This window comes from Pygocentrus nattereri, chromosome 15, assembly GCF_015220715.1.
Source record: "Pygocentrus nattereri isolate fPygNat1 chromosome 15, fPygNat1.pri, whole genome shotgun sequence".
Classification (NCBI taxonomy): Eukaryota; Metazoa; Chordata; class Actinopteri; order Characiformes; family Serrasalmidae; genus Pygocentrus; species Pygocentrus nattereri.
Genome location: NC_051225.1, coordinates 18,101,824 through 18,114,996, shown reverse-complemented (window position 1 = coordinate 18,114,996; position 13,173 = coordinate 18,101,824). Strand labels below are relative to the sequence as shown.

General features: G+C 39.9%; 1 protein-coding gene across 5 annotated transcripts in view; it reads left to right on the top strand.

Moving 5' to 3' along the window:
* Positions 1-12,593, top strand: part of katnb1 (katanin p80 (WD repeat containing) subunit B 1) — a 36,881-nt gene extending 24,288 nt beyond the window's left edge. For 2 of the 5 annotated variants that reach the window (XM_037545324.1, XM_037545323.1), the window contains exons 12-20: positions 6,035-6,207; positions 6,316-6,366; positions 6,455-6,510; positions 6,591-6,803; positions 6,927-7,076; positions 7,158-7,234; positions 7,364-7,438; positions 11,836-11,952; positions 12,223-12,593. In XM_037545324.1, coding sequence (XP_037401221.1) covers positions 6,035-6,207; positions 6,316-6,366; positions 6,455-6,510; positions 6,591-6,803; positions 6,927-7,076; positions 7,158-7,234; positions 7,364-7,438; positions 11,836-11,952; positions 12,223-12,355 — 1,045 coding nt within the window. In that variant the 3' untranslated portion in view covers positions 12,356-12,593. The remainder of the gene's footprint in view (positions 1-6,034; positions 6,208-6,315; positions 6,367-6,454; positions 6,511-6,590; positions 6,804-6,926; positions 7,077-7,157; positions 7,235-7,363; positions 7,439-11,835; positions 11,953-12,222) is intronic. The other 3 variants (XM_037545325.1, XM_037545327.1, XM_037545326.1) reach the window with 3 other exon arrangements.
* The last annotated feature ends 580 nt before the right edge of the window (positions 12,594-13,173 follow it).

The following is a 13,173-nucleotide window of genomic DNA, read 5'->3' as shown; positions in this document are numbered from 1 at the left end:
AACAAAAATAGTGGTTTCTGTCTTTAAAAAAAGTTACATTTAGTATATATAAAGAAATTATGTAAAGAACTAATAAAATTAAGTAAAGAAATTTAGTTGTTTTTTTTTTTCCCAAAAGAAGTTTTGTAACGTATACTGAGATGCAATATAATCTTATGAATTCATTCTTATATCCTTGTATTTCTGTCAGATATACAAATATGCAACTCAATTTATGTATTTTAAAATATTTTGCCCCTCTAGTTTAAAATGTGCTTCTAAGACAAATACAGGGTAAACAATCATAAAGCCAAGCACATCTGTAATTCTGTAATTAATTGATATGTTAATTGTTTTTTTTATTCAGTCTCATTAATCTCATTTGAGAAATTAGTCAAAAGGCCTCTAAATGGATGTTTACTTATGAAGGCATGTAGAACTTGGGGTGTACCTTTTAAATATTAAATCCAGAAATGAATAATTCATAGTTTTGATTACGGATGCAACGATACATGAAATGTAGTTATTGAATCTTTTGGTATGCCCGCTACAAGTCAACATGTGAAGGACAGTATTACGATACAGCTTTTTTTGTATAATTTTCTAAATATGCTTAATGCGCTGGAAGACCACATGCCTGTTGAACATTCAGATCCATCTATCAGCACTCTGTATGCAAATACAAGCAGAAAGGGGGAACTAAAAACAACTCCCAACATGCCCATGGGAAGTGCTAGCGAGACAGATTAAAATTAAGGCCACTGCATGCCGGGCATGCTGTGTCACCCAGCATCCAAAAATTTTAAATCCTTTTATTTTGATGGAGGTCTGTGCTCTGATGCTGGCACTGAGTCGATTGTGTAGTGATACTCGCGACTCAGACAGCCAGTGTTTTAGGTAAACGGACAGATGGTAATGTTACTAGCCTAGCCTCTTTCAGCTCATGGCTTGCAGCTTGAAAAATAGCCAAATGGATGCGAAATGTGATGAGTGATGCTGAGCGTTTCATTTAATTAAATTTATACAAGTACATTGTGAAAATGAACTTGAACCTGGCTATTATTGCCTCTCCCTGCCAGTGTTCTATAGCAGTGCTCTGCTACATGATTGTGCGATGCAGCGTGTCCGTTATGTGGTGGTCTTTACAGTGTCTCTGTACCAGGCTGTAACACGCCATTCCATCCTTATGGGGCCATCTTGCACCACTTTCCATATAAATTCAGAGATTCACCTCAGCTGTAACTTATACTGTCATCTGGTACAACTCTCTTCTGTGATTTCAGATGTTCACCCTGTCAGAGAGGCATACAGTCCATAGCCTGCTCCCCTACATTACTTTTTTAGGAGAGCTCTAGACTCTCTAGTCAGCCAATATTTAGTTTATTGATTGTTAATAAGGGAATGTTTTATTCAGTTCTTTCCATCAAGAGATCCTGCTCTCTGATTGTTTAAAATGGAAAAGGCAAAGCACCTAACAGTTTTCAATGCTGAGAAGCACTTTTAATGTATTTCTCCCCTTGGTTTCATGAAGTACAGACAGAAACTCTAACTTGATAAAGAAAGCTTTATAAATTGTTTGTGAAACTAAAAAACTTAGTAGTTTTGTATGATTGCATGAACCAAAGATTTAATTTTTTTATGGAAACCAATGACATGTCTGGTCAGTGTTTTTCTTCTAACCAAGATTTTAAAACTTTAAAACCTTCAAAACATAGTTATATTTTACTGTATTTATGTTTATAGGTATGCACACGTTTATATGTATATAGCAAAGATGGGTAACAATGTAATAAAGCCTTTTGCTGTCAAGTAGCTAACTTCACATTGAAACTATGAACAAAAATCTAACCTTTGATTGAAGTAAATTTAATCTTAGAAAACAAAAGCAGTTTTTCAAAGTAAAGCCATGTATATATTTTATTAGGACTAGTCCACCTAGGTATTTAGGAACTCTTTAAGTGGTCATACATAACTCACTTGTTTCAAAGGGGTATAAACATACACTACATTCTGACACTAAATTCTCAACATTCAATAACTAACATGGGGAAAAAATTTGAGAATACATAAAATTGGATTGAACTTTATAAATCAGGCAGTGGCTATTAATAAAAATTACAAAACTGAAAATGTTCATATGCACTATTAGGGCAATATTTAAGTTTAAAACAACTGTAGCTGTACTAAGCCGGATAGAGTGTCTTCAAGGATTATGGTTGGTGATTTTAAGAAAATTTCAGGGTCACCAGATATCTGGGAACTGCAATTAGATTCCATCTCCATTCTAGCAACGATTTAAGCATTATTGTTATTGCTGCTGCATTGGCAAATGGAGGTTGGACAAAATACAAAATGCAGGGCTGCCAATAACTGTAGCACATGGTTTTGTGTTAGTTATTGTATCTGTTTTTTAAGGATTTTTGTTTTCAGAAACTCTATTACTAAAATGCATAAAGGTTTTATCATATGAGTGGGGGGGGGGTTATAAAACTTAAAAATAAATAAATAAATAAAAATATTAAAAAATATTAATTGGAGAAGAAAAAGGAACAGAGCTTTGCAATCCCTGAAGAAAATAGTCAGTTTTATACAAAAAAAGAAAGAAAAAGAGAAGAACAGAAGAAAAAAGGAAGTTGTTAATATAACAGAACTTAAATGTTGACGGATGTACCAGTAATCTAATTTGTGGTATATCATCCCATTTTCTGGAAAAAAAATTACCAATGAGCCACTGACTATACATGTAGTAAAATATTAAATAAGAAGAATGAAATTCTGGGCAGAAAACAGGAAATTTTGGAAAAAGAAAAACCTATAGCATATAGGTCACAGTGCTTCAGTTGTTGTTGTTGTTGTTGTTGTTGTTGCTACTGTTGTTGTTGTTGCTACTACTACTGAGTTTTCTCAAGTTTTCTCTGTTGATCAAATGAATGTGTTTCTCAAGAAAGTCCTGTCTTTGGGTCTTTAAGCTTTTTGGTGGCTGGTTCATGATTTGAACTCCGATTGTATCTATCTGTCTTGTAGCTGGCTGTCTTTTTCTCAGAAAATGTCCAGTGTAAGATTCAATTTGGACTGAACGAAAAAAGTCCCAACAGTTCCCAAGGACATCATTGTTTCCTGTCTTGCTTGTTTGTTGTCTAGTGTTCACATCCATATAACCACAGAGAAGACCATAGCTTGAACAGTTCTGGTCTTTGTCTGTACAGACAAATCATTTCAGTCTTTTTAAACTCCTTTGTCCTTGTTCTGCTGATTGCCAGTATAGAGGAGATGGTGTACTGTTGACTTCGACTGGAGACGTCATTGATTGGTTGAAGGAATACTTTGAGGACTTTCTCAATCCCACAGACACATTCTCCAGTGAGGAGGCAGAGTCTGGGACACAGGAATAGGCTTGTCCATTACTGAGGCCGAAGTCGCTAAGGTAGTTAAAAAGCTCCTTGGTGGCAAGGCGCCAGGGGTGGATGAGATCCGTCCGGAGTTCCTCAAAGCTCTGGATGTTGTGGGTCTGTCTTGGCTGATGCGCCTTTTCAACATTGCCTGGACATCAGGGGCAGTGCCACTGGATTGGCAGACTGGGGTGGTGGTGCCTCTTTTTAAAAAGGGGGACCGGAGGGTGTGTTCCAACTACAGGGGAATCACACTCCTCAGCCTCCCTAGGAAGGTCTATGCAGGGGTACTGGGGAAGAGAGTCCGGCTTATAGTCGAACCTTGGATTCAGGAGGAGCAGTGCGGGTTCCATGTGTTCGTGGAACACTGTACCAACTCTTCACCCTGTCCAGGATTCTGGAGGGCTCATGGGAGTCGAATGCCTTCTCCAAATTGTGGATTTGGAGAAGGCATTCGACTGTGTTCCCTGGGGTATTCTGTGGGAGGTGCTTCAGGAGTACAGGATACATGGCTCTTTTCTGCGAGCCATTCAGGCCCTATACAAACAAAGCAGGAGTTTGGTTCGCATTATGGCAGTAAGTCAGACTCATTCCCAGTGAGAGTTGTCACCGATTCTATACATAGGAGCTTAAGGAAGGGGTCTTGTTTACGAGTGATGGTAAAAGGGAGCGGGAGATTGACAGGCGGATTGGTCCTGAGCTTTGGGTAATGACCGAAAGAATGAGATCGTGAATACAAGCGGCCAAAATGAGTTTCCTCCGCAGGGTGTCTGGACTTTACCTTAGAGATAGGGTGAGAAGTTCGGTCATCCGGGAGGGACTCGGAGTAGAGCCGCTGCTTCTCCACGTCAAGAGGAGCCAGCTGAGGTGGTTCGGGCATCTGGTTAGGATGCCTCCTGGACGCCTCCCTTGGGAGATGTCACAGGCAAGTCCAACTGGGAGGAGACCCTGGGGAAGACCCAGGACATGCTGGCCTGGGAGCGTCTCGGAATCCTCCAGGGGGAGCTAGCGGAAGTTGCTGGGGAAAGGGAGGTCTGGGCCTTATTGCTTAGGATGCTGCCCCCGTGACCCGAACCCCAGAGAAGCGGAAGATAATGAATGGATGGATGGACACTCCTAACCCTTGTGGAAAGCCTTTCCAGAAGACTTGAAGCTGTTAAAGCTGCAAGGGGTGGGCCAACATCATATTAAACCCTATGGATTAAGAAAGGGATGTCACTCAAGTTCATATGCGTGTGAAGGCAGACGAGCGGATACTTTTGGCAGTATAGTGTAGCTTATAAGCATGTAGAAGGACAGTAAGGGTTAATAAGTACGCATGTTGGCCATTACACCTACATTATTGTCTAGTTGACAAAAATTAAGAATGATATTTCAGCAATGAGAAATTTTAATAAAACAGGTAAAAAAAAGTTTTTGGTAATTATTTTTTCATGCTTCAGAGTCAAAGCTATTTAATGGATACAGCTTGCTTAAGTGCAATATTCAAGTGCTGAATATTGCAACAACGGCTCACTTATGGGGAACATTAAACATCTATAAGATCATACCATGGAAAATCAGAAGGCTGAATCTCAAATGGCTCACTGCTACCTATATAGTGCACTATGCGAGTTATGAAAATTTGGCCTATTCCCATATATTGCAGTTTTTTCCAGTATGGAATTTTGCATATATGGCTGAATCCAAAATGTTTTTTGTTAGACATACTGTGCTCTGTTTAGATGCAGTAGCCATTATTTTAAGACCTAGGTATTGCACTTTGCAGGGGTAAGGGAGCCATTTTAGATTCTGCCTCCAAAAGCTTGCAACTGTAAAGCGTTACCCGACCTGAATGCTGCAGATTGATTTATTGGGTTCTGTTCAAGAGCAGCACTGGCACATGACTGCATTGCAAGTTCACATTATACAGGTAAAACAAAGGACAATAATGGCTTTTGTGATAAAACTAGAGTTTGGATGTGCTGTGATAAGGATGAGGAGGATGGCATTTATATTTAACAATTTTTTTGTGTGTATATAATATAATAATAATAATAATGTAATGAATATAATATAATATAAAATTATTGTATTTTATTTATTTATTTTTAATATTTATATTTTGCAAATTAACTCTTGATTGGTGTTGCACTTTTTATTTTGAGATGTTATTACAGAGTATCTGTACAGGATAAAAAGAGCATAAAGAAGAAACCTTGAGAGGAACCAAGTCTCAAAAAAGGAGCCACTCTTCTTGAGGGTGACATCAAATAGTAAAATTACAATAACAATGAGGGTTAAGAAAACAATAAATTAACACTTAACAATTAGCATTCAACTCAGCAAGTACATACTAGTAAGTAATGTTAAATCTGTGAAATGTTCTCTGAAAAAAAAAAAAATCTGGTAGACTAGCAGTTGAGGTAAATATATTGGAGCTGCCATATTCATTTAAATTTAGATGTTTATTTGTAAACTTTGAAATGGGTGTACTGTGTCTCATTTTCCATCGTATGGTTTCACTGATCTTATACTTTGTTTTATACTAAACAGAGAGCACATTTCACAAGTCTCTTAGTCATATGCACATCTTTTTGCTGATGTTTTTATATATATATATATATATATATATATATATATATATATATATATATATATATATATATATATATATATATAAATAGTTTGTGCATATGTGTATGTAGAATGAAACAGAATTCAGATGCAGACAGGCGCAGTCCAGAGGGGGAGAGGCGTAGTCCAAGCAGTGAGGATGAGCATGATGACAAGGAGAGCAGTGCAGAAATCACAAACCCTGATGATTACAAAGAAATCTTTCAGCCTCACAACGCTATCTGTAAGACAAAACATACATTTATATTTGTTACATTGTGTATTATGTACATTTTTAATAATCCTTATCTCACTCTCTCTTGTCGCTACCCATTTCTCTTGTTCTATTCAGTACGCACTCCTCCCAAAAGAAATGAAACCTTCCCTGCACCAGTGGAAGATGGTGAATGTCTTTTTATACATGTGTGAATTTTAATTTGCACAGTGTATTTATGATGATTGGAGAAAAGGACATTCTTTATTTCTTTTAGAGTGCTTTCCTGTGAAGCCCTGTGCAGCTGGAGAGGTTACTCCAGTACATGACAAGGTATGTACTTCCAGTAACTTTGTCTGAAAATGTTGTCTTTTTTTGTGCTTTGTTTTATTTGTTTGTGTTTGCTTCTACAGTCCAAGGCCCCAAATGTCTCCTCCACTCCTGTCCTGAGAGTGGAGCCCACAGTGGTGGCCTCCATACCATCACATCCTATGTCTGTGGTAACTGCATCTCTTGCACTGCCTTCAAGGCGTATTGTAACTACATCCAAACCCAAATCAAGTCCAGCAGTTATCCCCTCCACACGTAATGAGCCAGTTGGGCTTAATGTGGGTGATTTCTTAACGGTGAGTGCAAAGTTCAGTTTGATTTAAGATTTTGACCTGCATTTCTGGATTATGTTGTATGTTTTGGTAACCATGCGCTGGCCTTTATGCGTGCCTGAAAAACTTTGTGTGTTTGTGTAATAGCCTGCACGAAGTGGCAAGACAAGTGTCACAGCAGATGAAGAGGCATTGGCTCAGATCAGAAAAGGGCATGAAACTATGTGTGTGATGTTGACCAGTCGATACAAAAACCTCGACACAGTACGTGCTGTCTGGGCTGCTGGAGACATCAAGGTAACAATTTAACTATTCATCAACAACATTGATGTAAGTACAAGGAGATCTATGATTTGCTTTATGCCCTCCAAACTACAGACTTCACTTGACTCTGCTGTTTCCATGAATGATCTCTCCATTGTGGTGGACATTCTTAACATTGTCAATCTCAAACCGTAAGTATATATGCATACATCCACAGACACAATAATGAAAAGCCGCAGAGTGTGAGCTAATGCAATCTTGAGCATCTACTAAGTACAAAAATTGTTAAAACTGGGCACCTGGTATATGGGTACTTTTAGATCACTTTGGAAACTGGACACTTGCACCACCATCTTGCCTCAGATTGAAGAGCTGCTGCAGAGTAAATATGAGAGGTGAGTGAGGGCTAATGCAAAAGACTGCTTGAAATCACAGAATTCTTAGGTCTGGGACACACCTAGCCTATTTTTAAGAATTAGCACCAACTATGTCTGTCTAATGACCGCCTTCCATCAGTTTATTTCTCAGTAAAAAAAAATTTTTGAATGTATTGTAAATTTCAAATGTCTGTATTTGAAGTGAAAGTATTTAAAGGTAAACATTTATACATTAAACAGTGGATTAAAATGCGTGTTCAAATGTTCGGTTATAAGTAGAAAGGGAAAGTTTCAAGCTAGGCAAACTTTAAGCTGGCTTGAAAAAGCCAGTTAGTTACATTAAAACGTTAAAATGGATGAAGATGTTTGATAGTTAAAATGTTGCCAAAGTGTTGTTTGTGTGGTGTGTAGTGGTTATTGCAATTTTAATCTGATTATGAATATGATTATTATTGCTTAAACCTGAAGAGGAAGTCAGAGTAGCTTGGATTTAGTTTAAAGTCTACAGACCAATGCAGGAGAGAGACAAACACTCTCACCGAGGATGCTTTAATCAAAAAAGAACTTTTTTGACTAAATGTGATACTACAATAACTTTATAAATAAACAAAAGAAAAGAAATAAACCAAACAAAAGAATGGCTTAAGTAACGTAACTTCATACTCAGTTTAAAATGGTATGGAAAGGTGAGTTAGGGCACTCCTTGGGAAAGCGATTCAAAACTTCAAGGTAAAAGAGTCTGTGGGAAATCTAATATATAATTATAATATAATATATAACCCAAACTAATATATCTAGAAGAGAATTCTTATTGAATAAAATAGCATAGAACCTTGACTACACAAAAGAAAGAGAGCCAGCCTTACTTTGAAGTCGGGAAGCCGGACTTGGAGTCCTTCAAGATGGGTTTCTTGAGAACGCACACGCTAGGCTTTCCATAGCTGGCCCTGGTGCCTTGGTGGGACTTTGCACAGGCGATGCGTCACAGTTGATGACTAGCTTCAATGTCTCTTGAAGGGAATCCTGGTTCTTGACGTCTCAGAGCTAGCTCGATTCACAGTCAGCTGGAGTGGATGTAGTCAACTTCGAGGCTGCTAACCTACATTAACTACCAATTTTTGTCAGAGCTGAAACTTGAAATTCCTTACTTGGCCACATAAAGAAATCTTCACTTTCCTCTCTAAGGTTGGGGTTAAACTAAAAAGGTATAAACGAAAAGACAAACTGCACAGACAACAAAATGTCCAGATCTGATCTAAGCAAACTTTTCTATCTAAACATTCTTCTCTGGAACACAAGCTCAAACTACCTGAAAATTTGCATGCACTCTAGTTTTACTCAACTGTTAGCCCTTCCCATTGGGGGTGGAGCAAAGATGTTGATGGGTTCTCTTACTTAACCGGTAATTAGCTATTCCTAGTTCTCGATTCTGATAGGTGGTGGTTCCTCTGTGAGTGCCTTCCCAGGGAAACTCCCTTCTTTGTTCCCTCTAGGTTTCAAAAGTTTTAATTAAATAAAAAAACAGACAAACCTAACATGTGTGTCAGTGTGCAGTTTTTACCCATATTACCTGAAAGCAACCATGGTAAAGGCAGAAATACTCCTATAGGTAACCCTTAGGGTATCTTTCGTGGCAGGAAGATTTAACACAGTAAAATCATTAAGATTAAGATTAAGTGACCCTTATTAGTCCCACAACGGGGAAATTTCACCTCCGCATTTAACCCATCCGTGGAGTGAAACATGACATACACTCTAGTGAGCACACACACACTAGGGGGGCAGTGAGCACACTTGCCCGGAGCAGTGGGCAGCCCAATCCACAGCGCCTGGGGAGCAGTTGGGGGTTAGGTGTCTTGCTCAAGGACACCTCAGTCATGTGGGGTGTGTGAGTGTGTGATGAGTATATTGTGGGGGGTGTTGAGTGGGATGTGTGTGTGTTAGGTGGGTATGGGGTGTGTTGAGTGTGATGTGGGGTGCGTGTGTCTGTTGAGTGTAATGTGGGCTGTTCTTGGGGGTGTGGTGGTTGTGTGCGTGTGGGGGTGTGTGTGTTGATTTGTATTGTGGGATGTTGGGGGTGTTGTGTGTGTGTGTGTGTGTGTGTGTGTGGGGTGTGTGGGGTGGAGTGTGTTTTGTGTGCGTGTGTATTGTGGGTTGTTGGGGGGGAGTGGGGTGGGGTGTGTTCAGTGTGGTGGGTGTGTAGTGTGGTGAGGTATGCTGTGTGGGGTGTGTGTCTAAGTGTATTATGTGTTGTGTGCGTGTGTGTGTAGGGGGGGTGTTGAGTGGGATGGGTGTGTGTGTGGGGTGGGTTGAGTGTGTGTGTTGAGTGTATTGTGGGGTGTTGTTGGGGGGGTGTGGTGTGCCTGTGTGTGTTGATTGTGTTGGGTGTTGTGTTGTGGGTGTGTGTGGGGTGGAGTGTGTTTTGTGTGCATGTGTGTGAGGTGGGGTGTGTGCATGTGTGTGAGGTGGAGTGTGTGCATGTGTGTGAGGTGGGGTGTGTGTGTGTTTTTTGTGTGCATGTGTGTGATGTGGGGTGTGTGTGTGTGTGTGTGTTGAGTGTACTGTGGGGTGTTGCTGGGGGGTGGGATGGGGTGTGTGTGTTGAGTGTATTGTGGGGTGTTGTTGAGGGTTTGAGTGGTGGTGTGTATGTGTGTGAGGGGTGGTGTGTGTGTGGGGTATGCTGTGTGTGTTGTGGGTGTGTTGAGTGTACTGTGGGGTGTTGCTGGGGGGGTGTGCGCGTGTGTGTGGGGTGTCTGTTGATTTGTATTGTGGGATGTTGAGTGTATTTTGTGTGTGTGTGTGTGTTGATTGTGTTGGGGGTGTGGGGTGTGTGTGTGGGGGGGGGTTGAGTGGGATGGGTGTGTGTGTGTGGGGTTTGGGGTGTGTTGAATGTGATGTGGGGTGTGTGTGTTGAGTGTATTGTGGGGTGTTGTTGGGGGGGTGTGGTGTGTTGTGTGCCTGTATGTGTTGATTGTGTTGGGTGTTGTGGGTGGGTGTGTGTGGGGTGTGTGTTTTGTGTGCATGTGTGTGATGTGGGGTGTGTGTGTATTGTGGGGTGTTGCTGGGGGGTGGGATGGGGTGTGTGTGTTGAGTGTATTGTGGGGTGGGGTATGCTGTGTGTGTTGTGGCATGTGTTGAGTGTATTGTGGGGTGTTGTTGAGGGTTTGTGGGGTGGTGTGTATGTGTGTGAGGTGTGTTGTGTGTGGGGTATGCTGTGAGTTTTGTGGGATGTATTGAGTGTATTGTGGGTTGTTGGGGGGGAGTGGGGTGGGGTGTGTTCAGTGTGGTGGGTGTGTAGTGTGGTGAGGTATGCTGTGTGGGACTGAAGTTCCACCTTAAATTTAGGGCCACCTTAAAAAGGTTCCACCTTAAATTTATTGCTGTGTTATTTCCAGTTCCACCTTAAGTTCTGTGACATCTCATAAAAAGTTCCACCTTAAACACTTTGCCACCTTAAATTTAGTACTATGGTAATTGCAGTTCCACCTTAAATTTAGTGCCACCTTAAAAAGTGTTCCATTTTAAATTCGCTTCCACCCTAAATTCTAGATGTTCCACCTTAAAATAAATGTTAATAGCAATTCCACCTTAAATCTACTGCTATATTAATTGAAGTTCCACCTTAAATTCTGTGCCATCTTAAATTTAGTGCTATGCTAATTGAAGTTCCACCTTAAATTTGTTCCGCTAGTTGAAGTTCCACCTTAAAATTCAGTGCTACGTAATTGCAGTTCCACCTTAATAAAATCATTGTGTGCTGGTAACGCTGAGCATTAGGCTGGGAGCCTGTGAGACATTGAGCTCAATTCGTGGTTTGTATGTGCTGTGTGAGAGAGGGACCCATTTTGACATCATGTCTGGCATGCTGCCAACAGTCCTCCCATTCATTCCCTGTGGGGGAAAAAATCTGAATTGAATTGATAATATTCCAGAAACCATTAGTTGGATCGCTTAGAAAAGCACAAGCATACCACACGGGTATAGGCCTTACGATCCTGCAAAGTTTTGTGGCTCTAGCTTGAAAACTGTAGGAGGAGTAGCATTTTATATTTTGAGCATAGAATAATAAGAGGAAGATTACGAAGAACAGTAAGTTGGCTTTTTCAAGGCAACATAGTAACAAGAAATAACTGAAATAAATGAATATCCCATGTTTTATTTTATGTTAATGTATTATGAGATCATCTTCAAAACTCCAGGGTGCCCATGTGTATTTATCATAAATTAAATTTCTTTTGCTGGCAATGATAATGACACATTACTCGTTTAAATATTTGGACATTTGAAGAGCAAAAATACTACTGCTAAAACTTTGCTATCTTCACTGCTGTTGAAAACTAGGCTATTCTTTGTGTCTTCTTGAGAGTGCTGTCTTTCATGCCTTTGATTCTGCCTATTTTTCTCTTTCTTCCTAGTTATGTGCAAACTGGATATTTGTCTTTGAAACTGATTCTGAAGCGCTTTTGGCCATTGATTTCAGACACACTGACTGCTCCTCCGTCTGTTGGAGTGGACATTACACGAGAAGAGAGGTGACGAACATGTATGACATACATGGGTGCACAGTTTGTGTCATGGAGGTCTGGTGTTCAGCACAGTTGGTGATTGGCCAGCTCAGACATGCCTGATTTACACCCTGTTAATTGCCAGGATATTGGATGTGTTTGCAGAGGGAACAGGTACCAATACCAAACTGTGCTGGAACTGGCGTTCCAGGACAGGAGTTGTATACCCCTGCTATATGTGTGTTTTTATGTTCAGTCTTTGCATATTGACATGCAAAATTATTCTCCAATTTACAGGCATCAGAAGTGCAAGGCATGCTATAAGCAGCTAAAAAACCTCAGTAATGTAGTCAAGAACCGGGCAGATCAAGTCGGCCGCCATGGCAGCATGTTTAAAGAACTGCAGCTACTGATGGCCCCATTGGACTAATTACACATTTTGGAATCATACACATGAAGCTTGGTCTGAATAAATACTGGGCAAATGCATTGACATCTGTGTGTGACCAGTCATTAAAGATTTAGGCTGTTTATGGTTAATCATTGTGTCTCCAGGCTATAGGCAACAGTCCTTAAAAGTAAAAAAAAAAAAAGACCCCTAAAATAAATTTGCAATGTTGATGTTATGTATAAATGTTCTTTCCCAATAAAATGCATCCTTGATCATTTTTTAATTTGTGGTTCATAAACAAACATCCCCCCCCACCATGTAACATGTTAAATAGAATGTATAATATTTTGAAATGGCCATATGATGTTGAAATGCTTTTTGTTGGAAATGAAAATGACTGGTTAAGGGACAGTTGCTACAGTACATATGAATGACAAAGGAAAAAACATGAAACAACGACTGGAGAAACTGTAGAGCTGCATATTTTTCCTGACCGGTGTACTGCATGATACAATTAAGCAATTAACATCCTTACATGTTCAGTGACATAATTCTGGATCAAAATGGTAAGAGAAAAAGATCTAAGTTACTTTGAAAGAAAGTTAATTATTAGGGTACAGGTGGCAGCAGTTTAAAAAAGAATGCTAAATTGGCTAGTGTTTCACTAGAAGCAGTGATTAAACTGTACTTATATCCATGGAAAACGCATCAGTAAATCAGGTTGGAAAATGACAGACACTGGTGCATTAGTGAGATGTGTAAGGAAAAACAGAAGAGGAACTGTTCCTCGGTTGACTGAGAATGTCCGTGTGGGACATTATCAGACTAGTGGCACTGATCTACAGAGATGTGAGGAA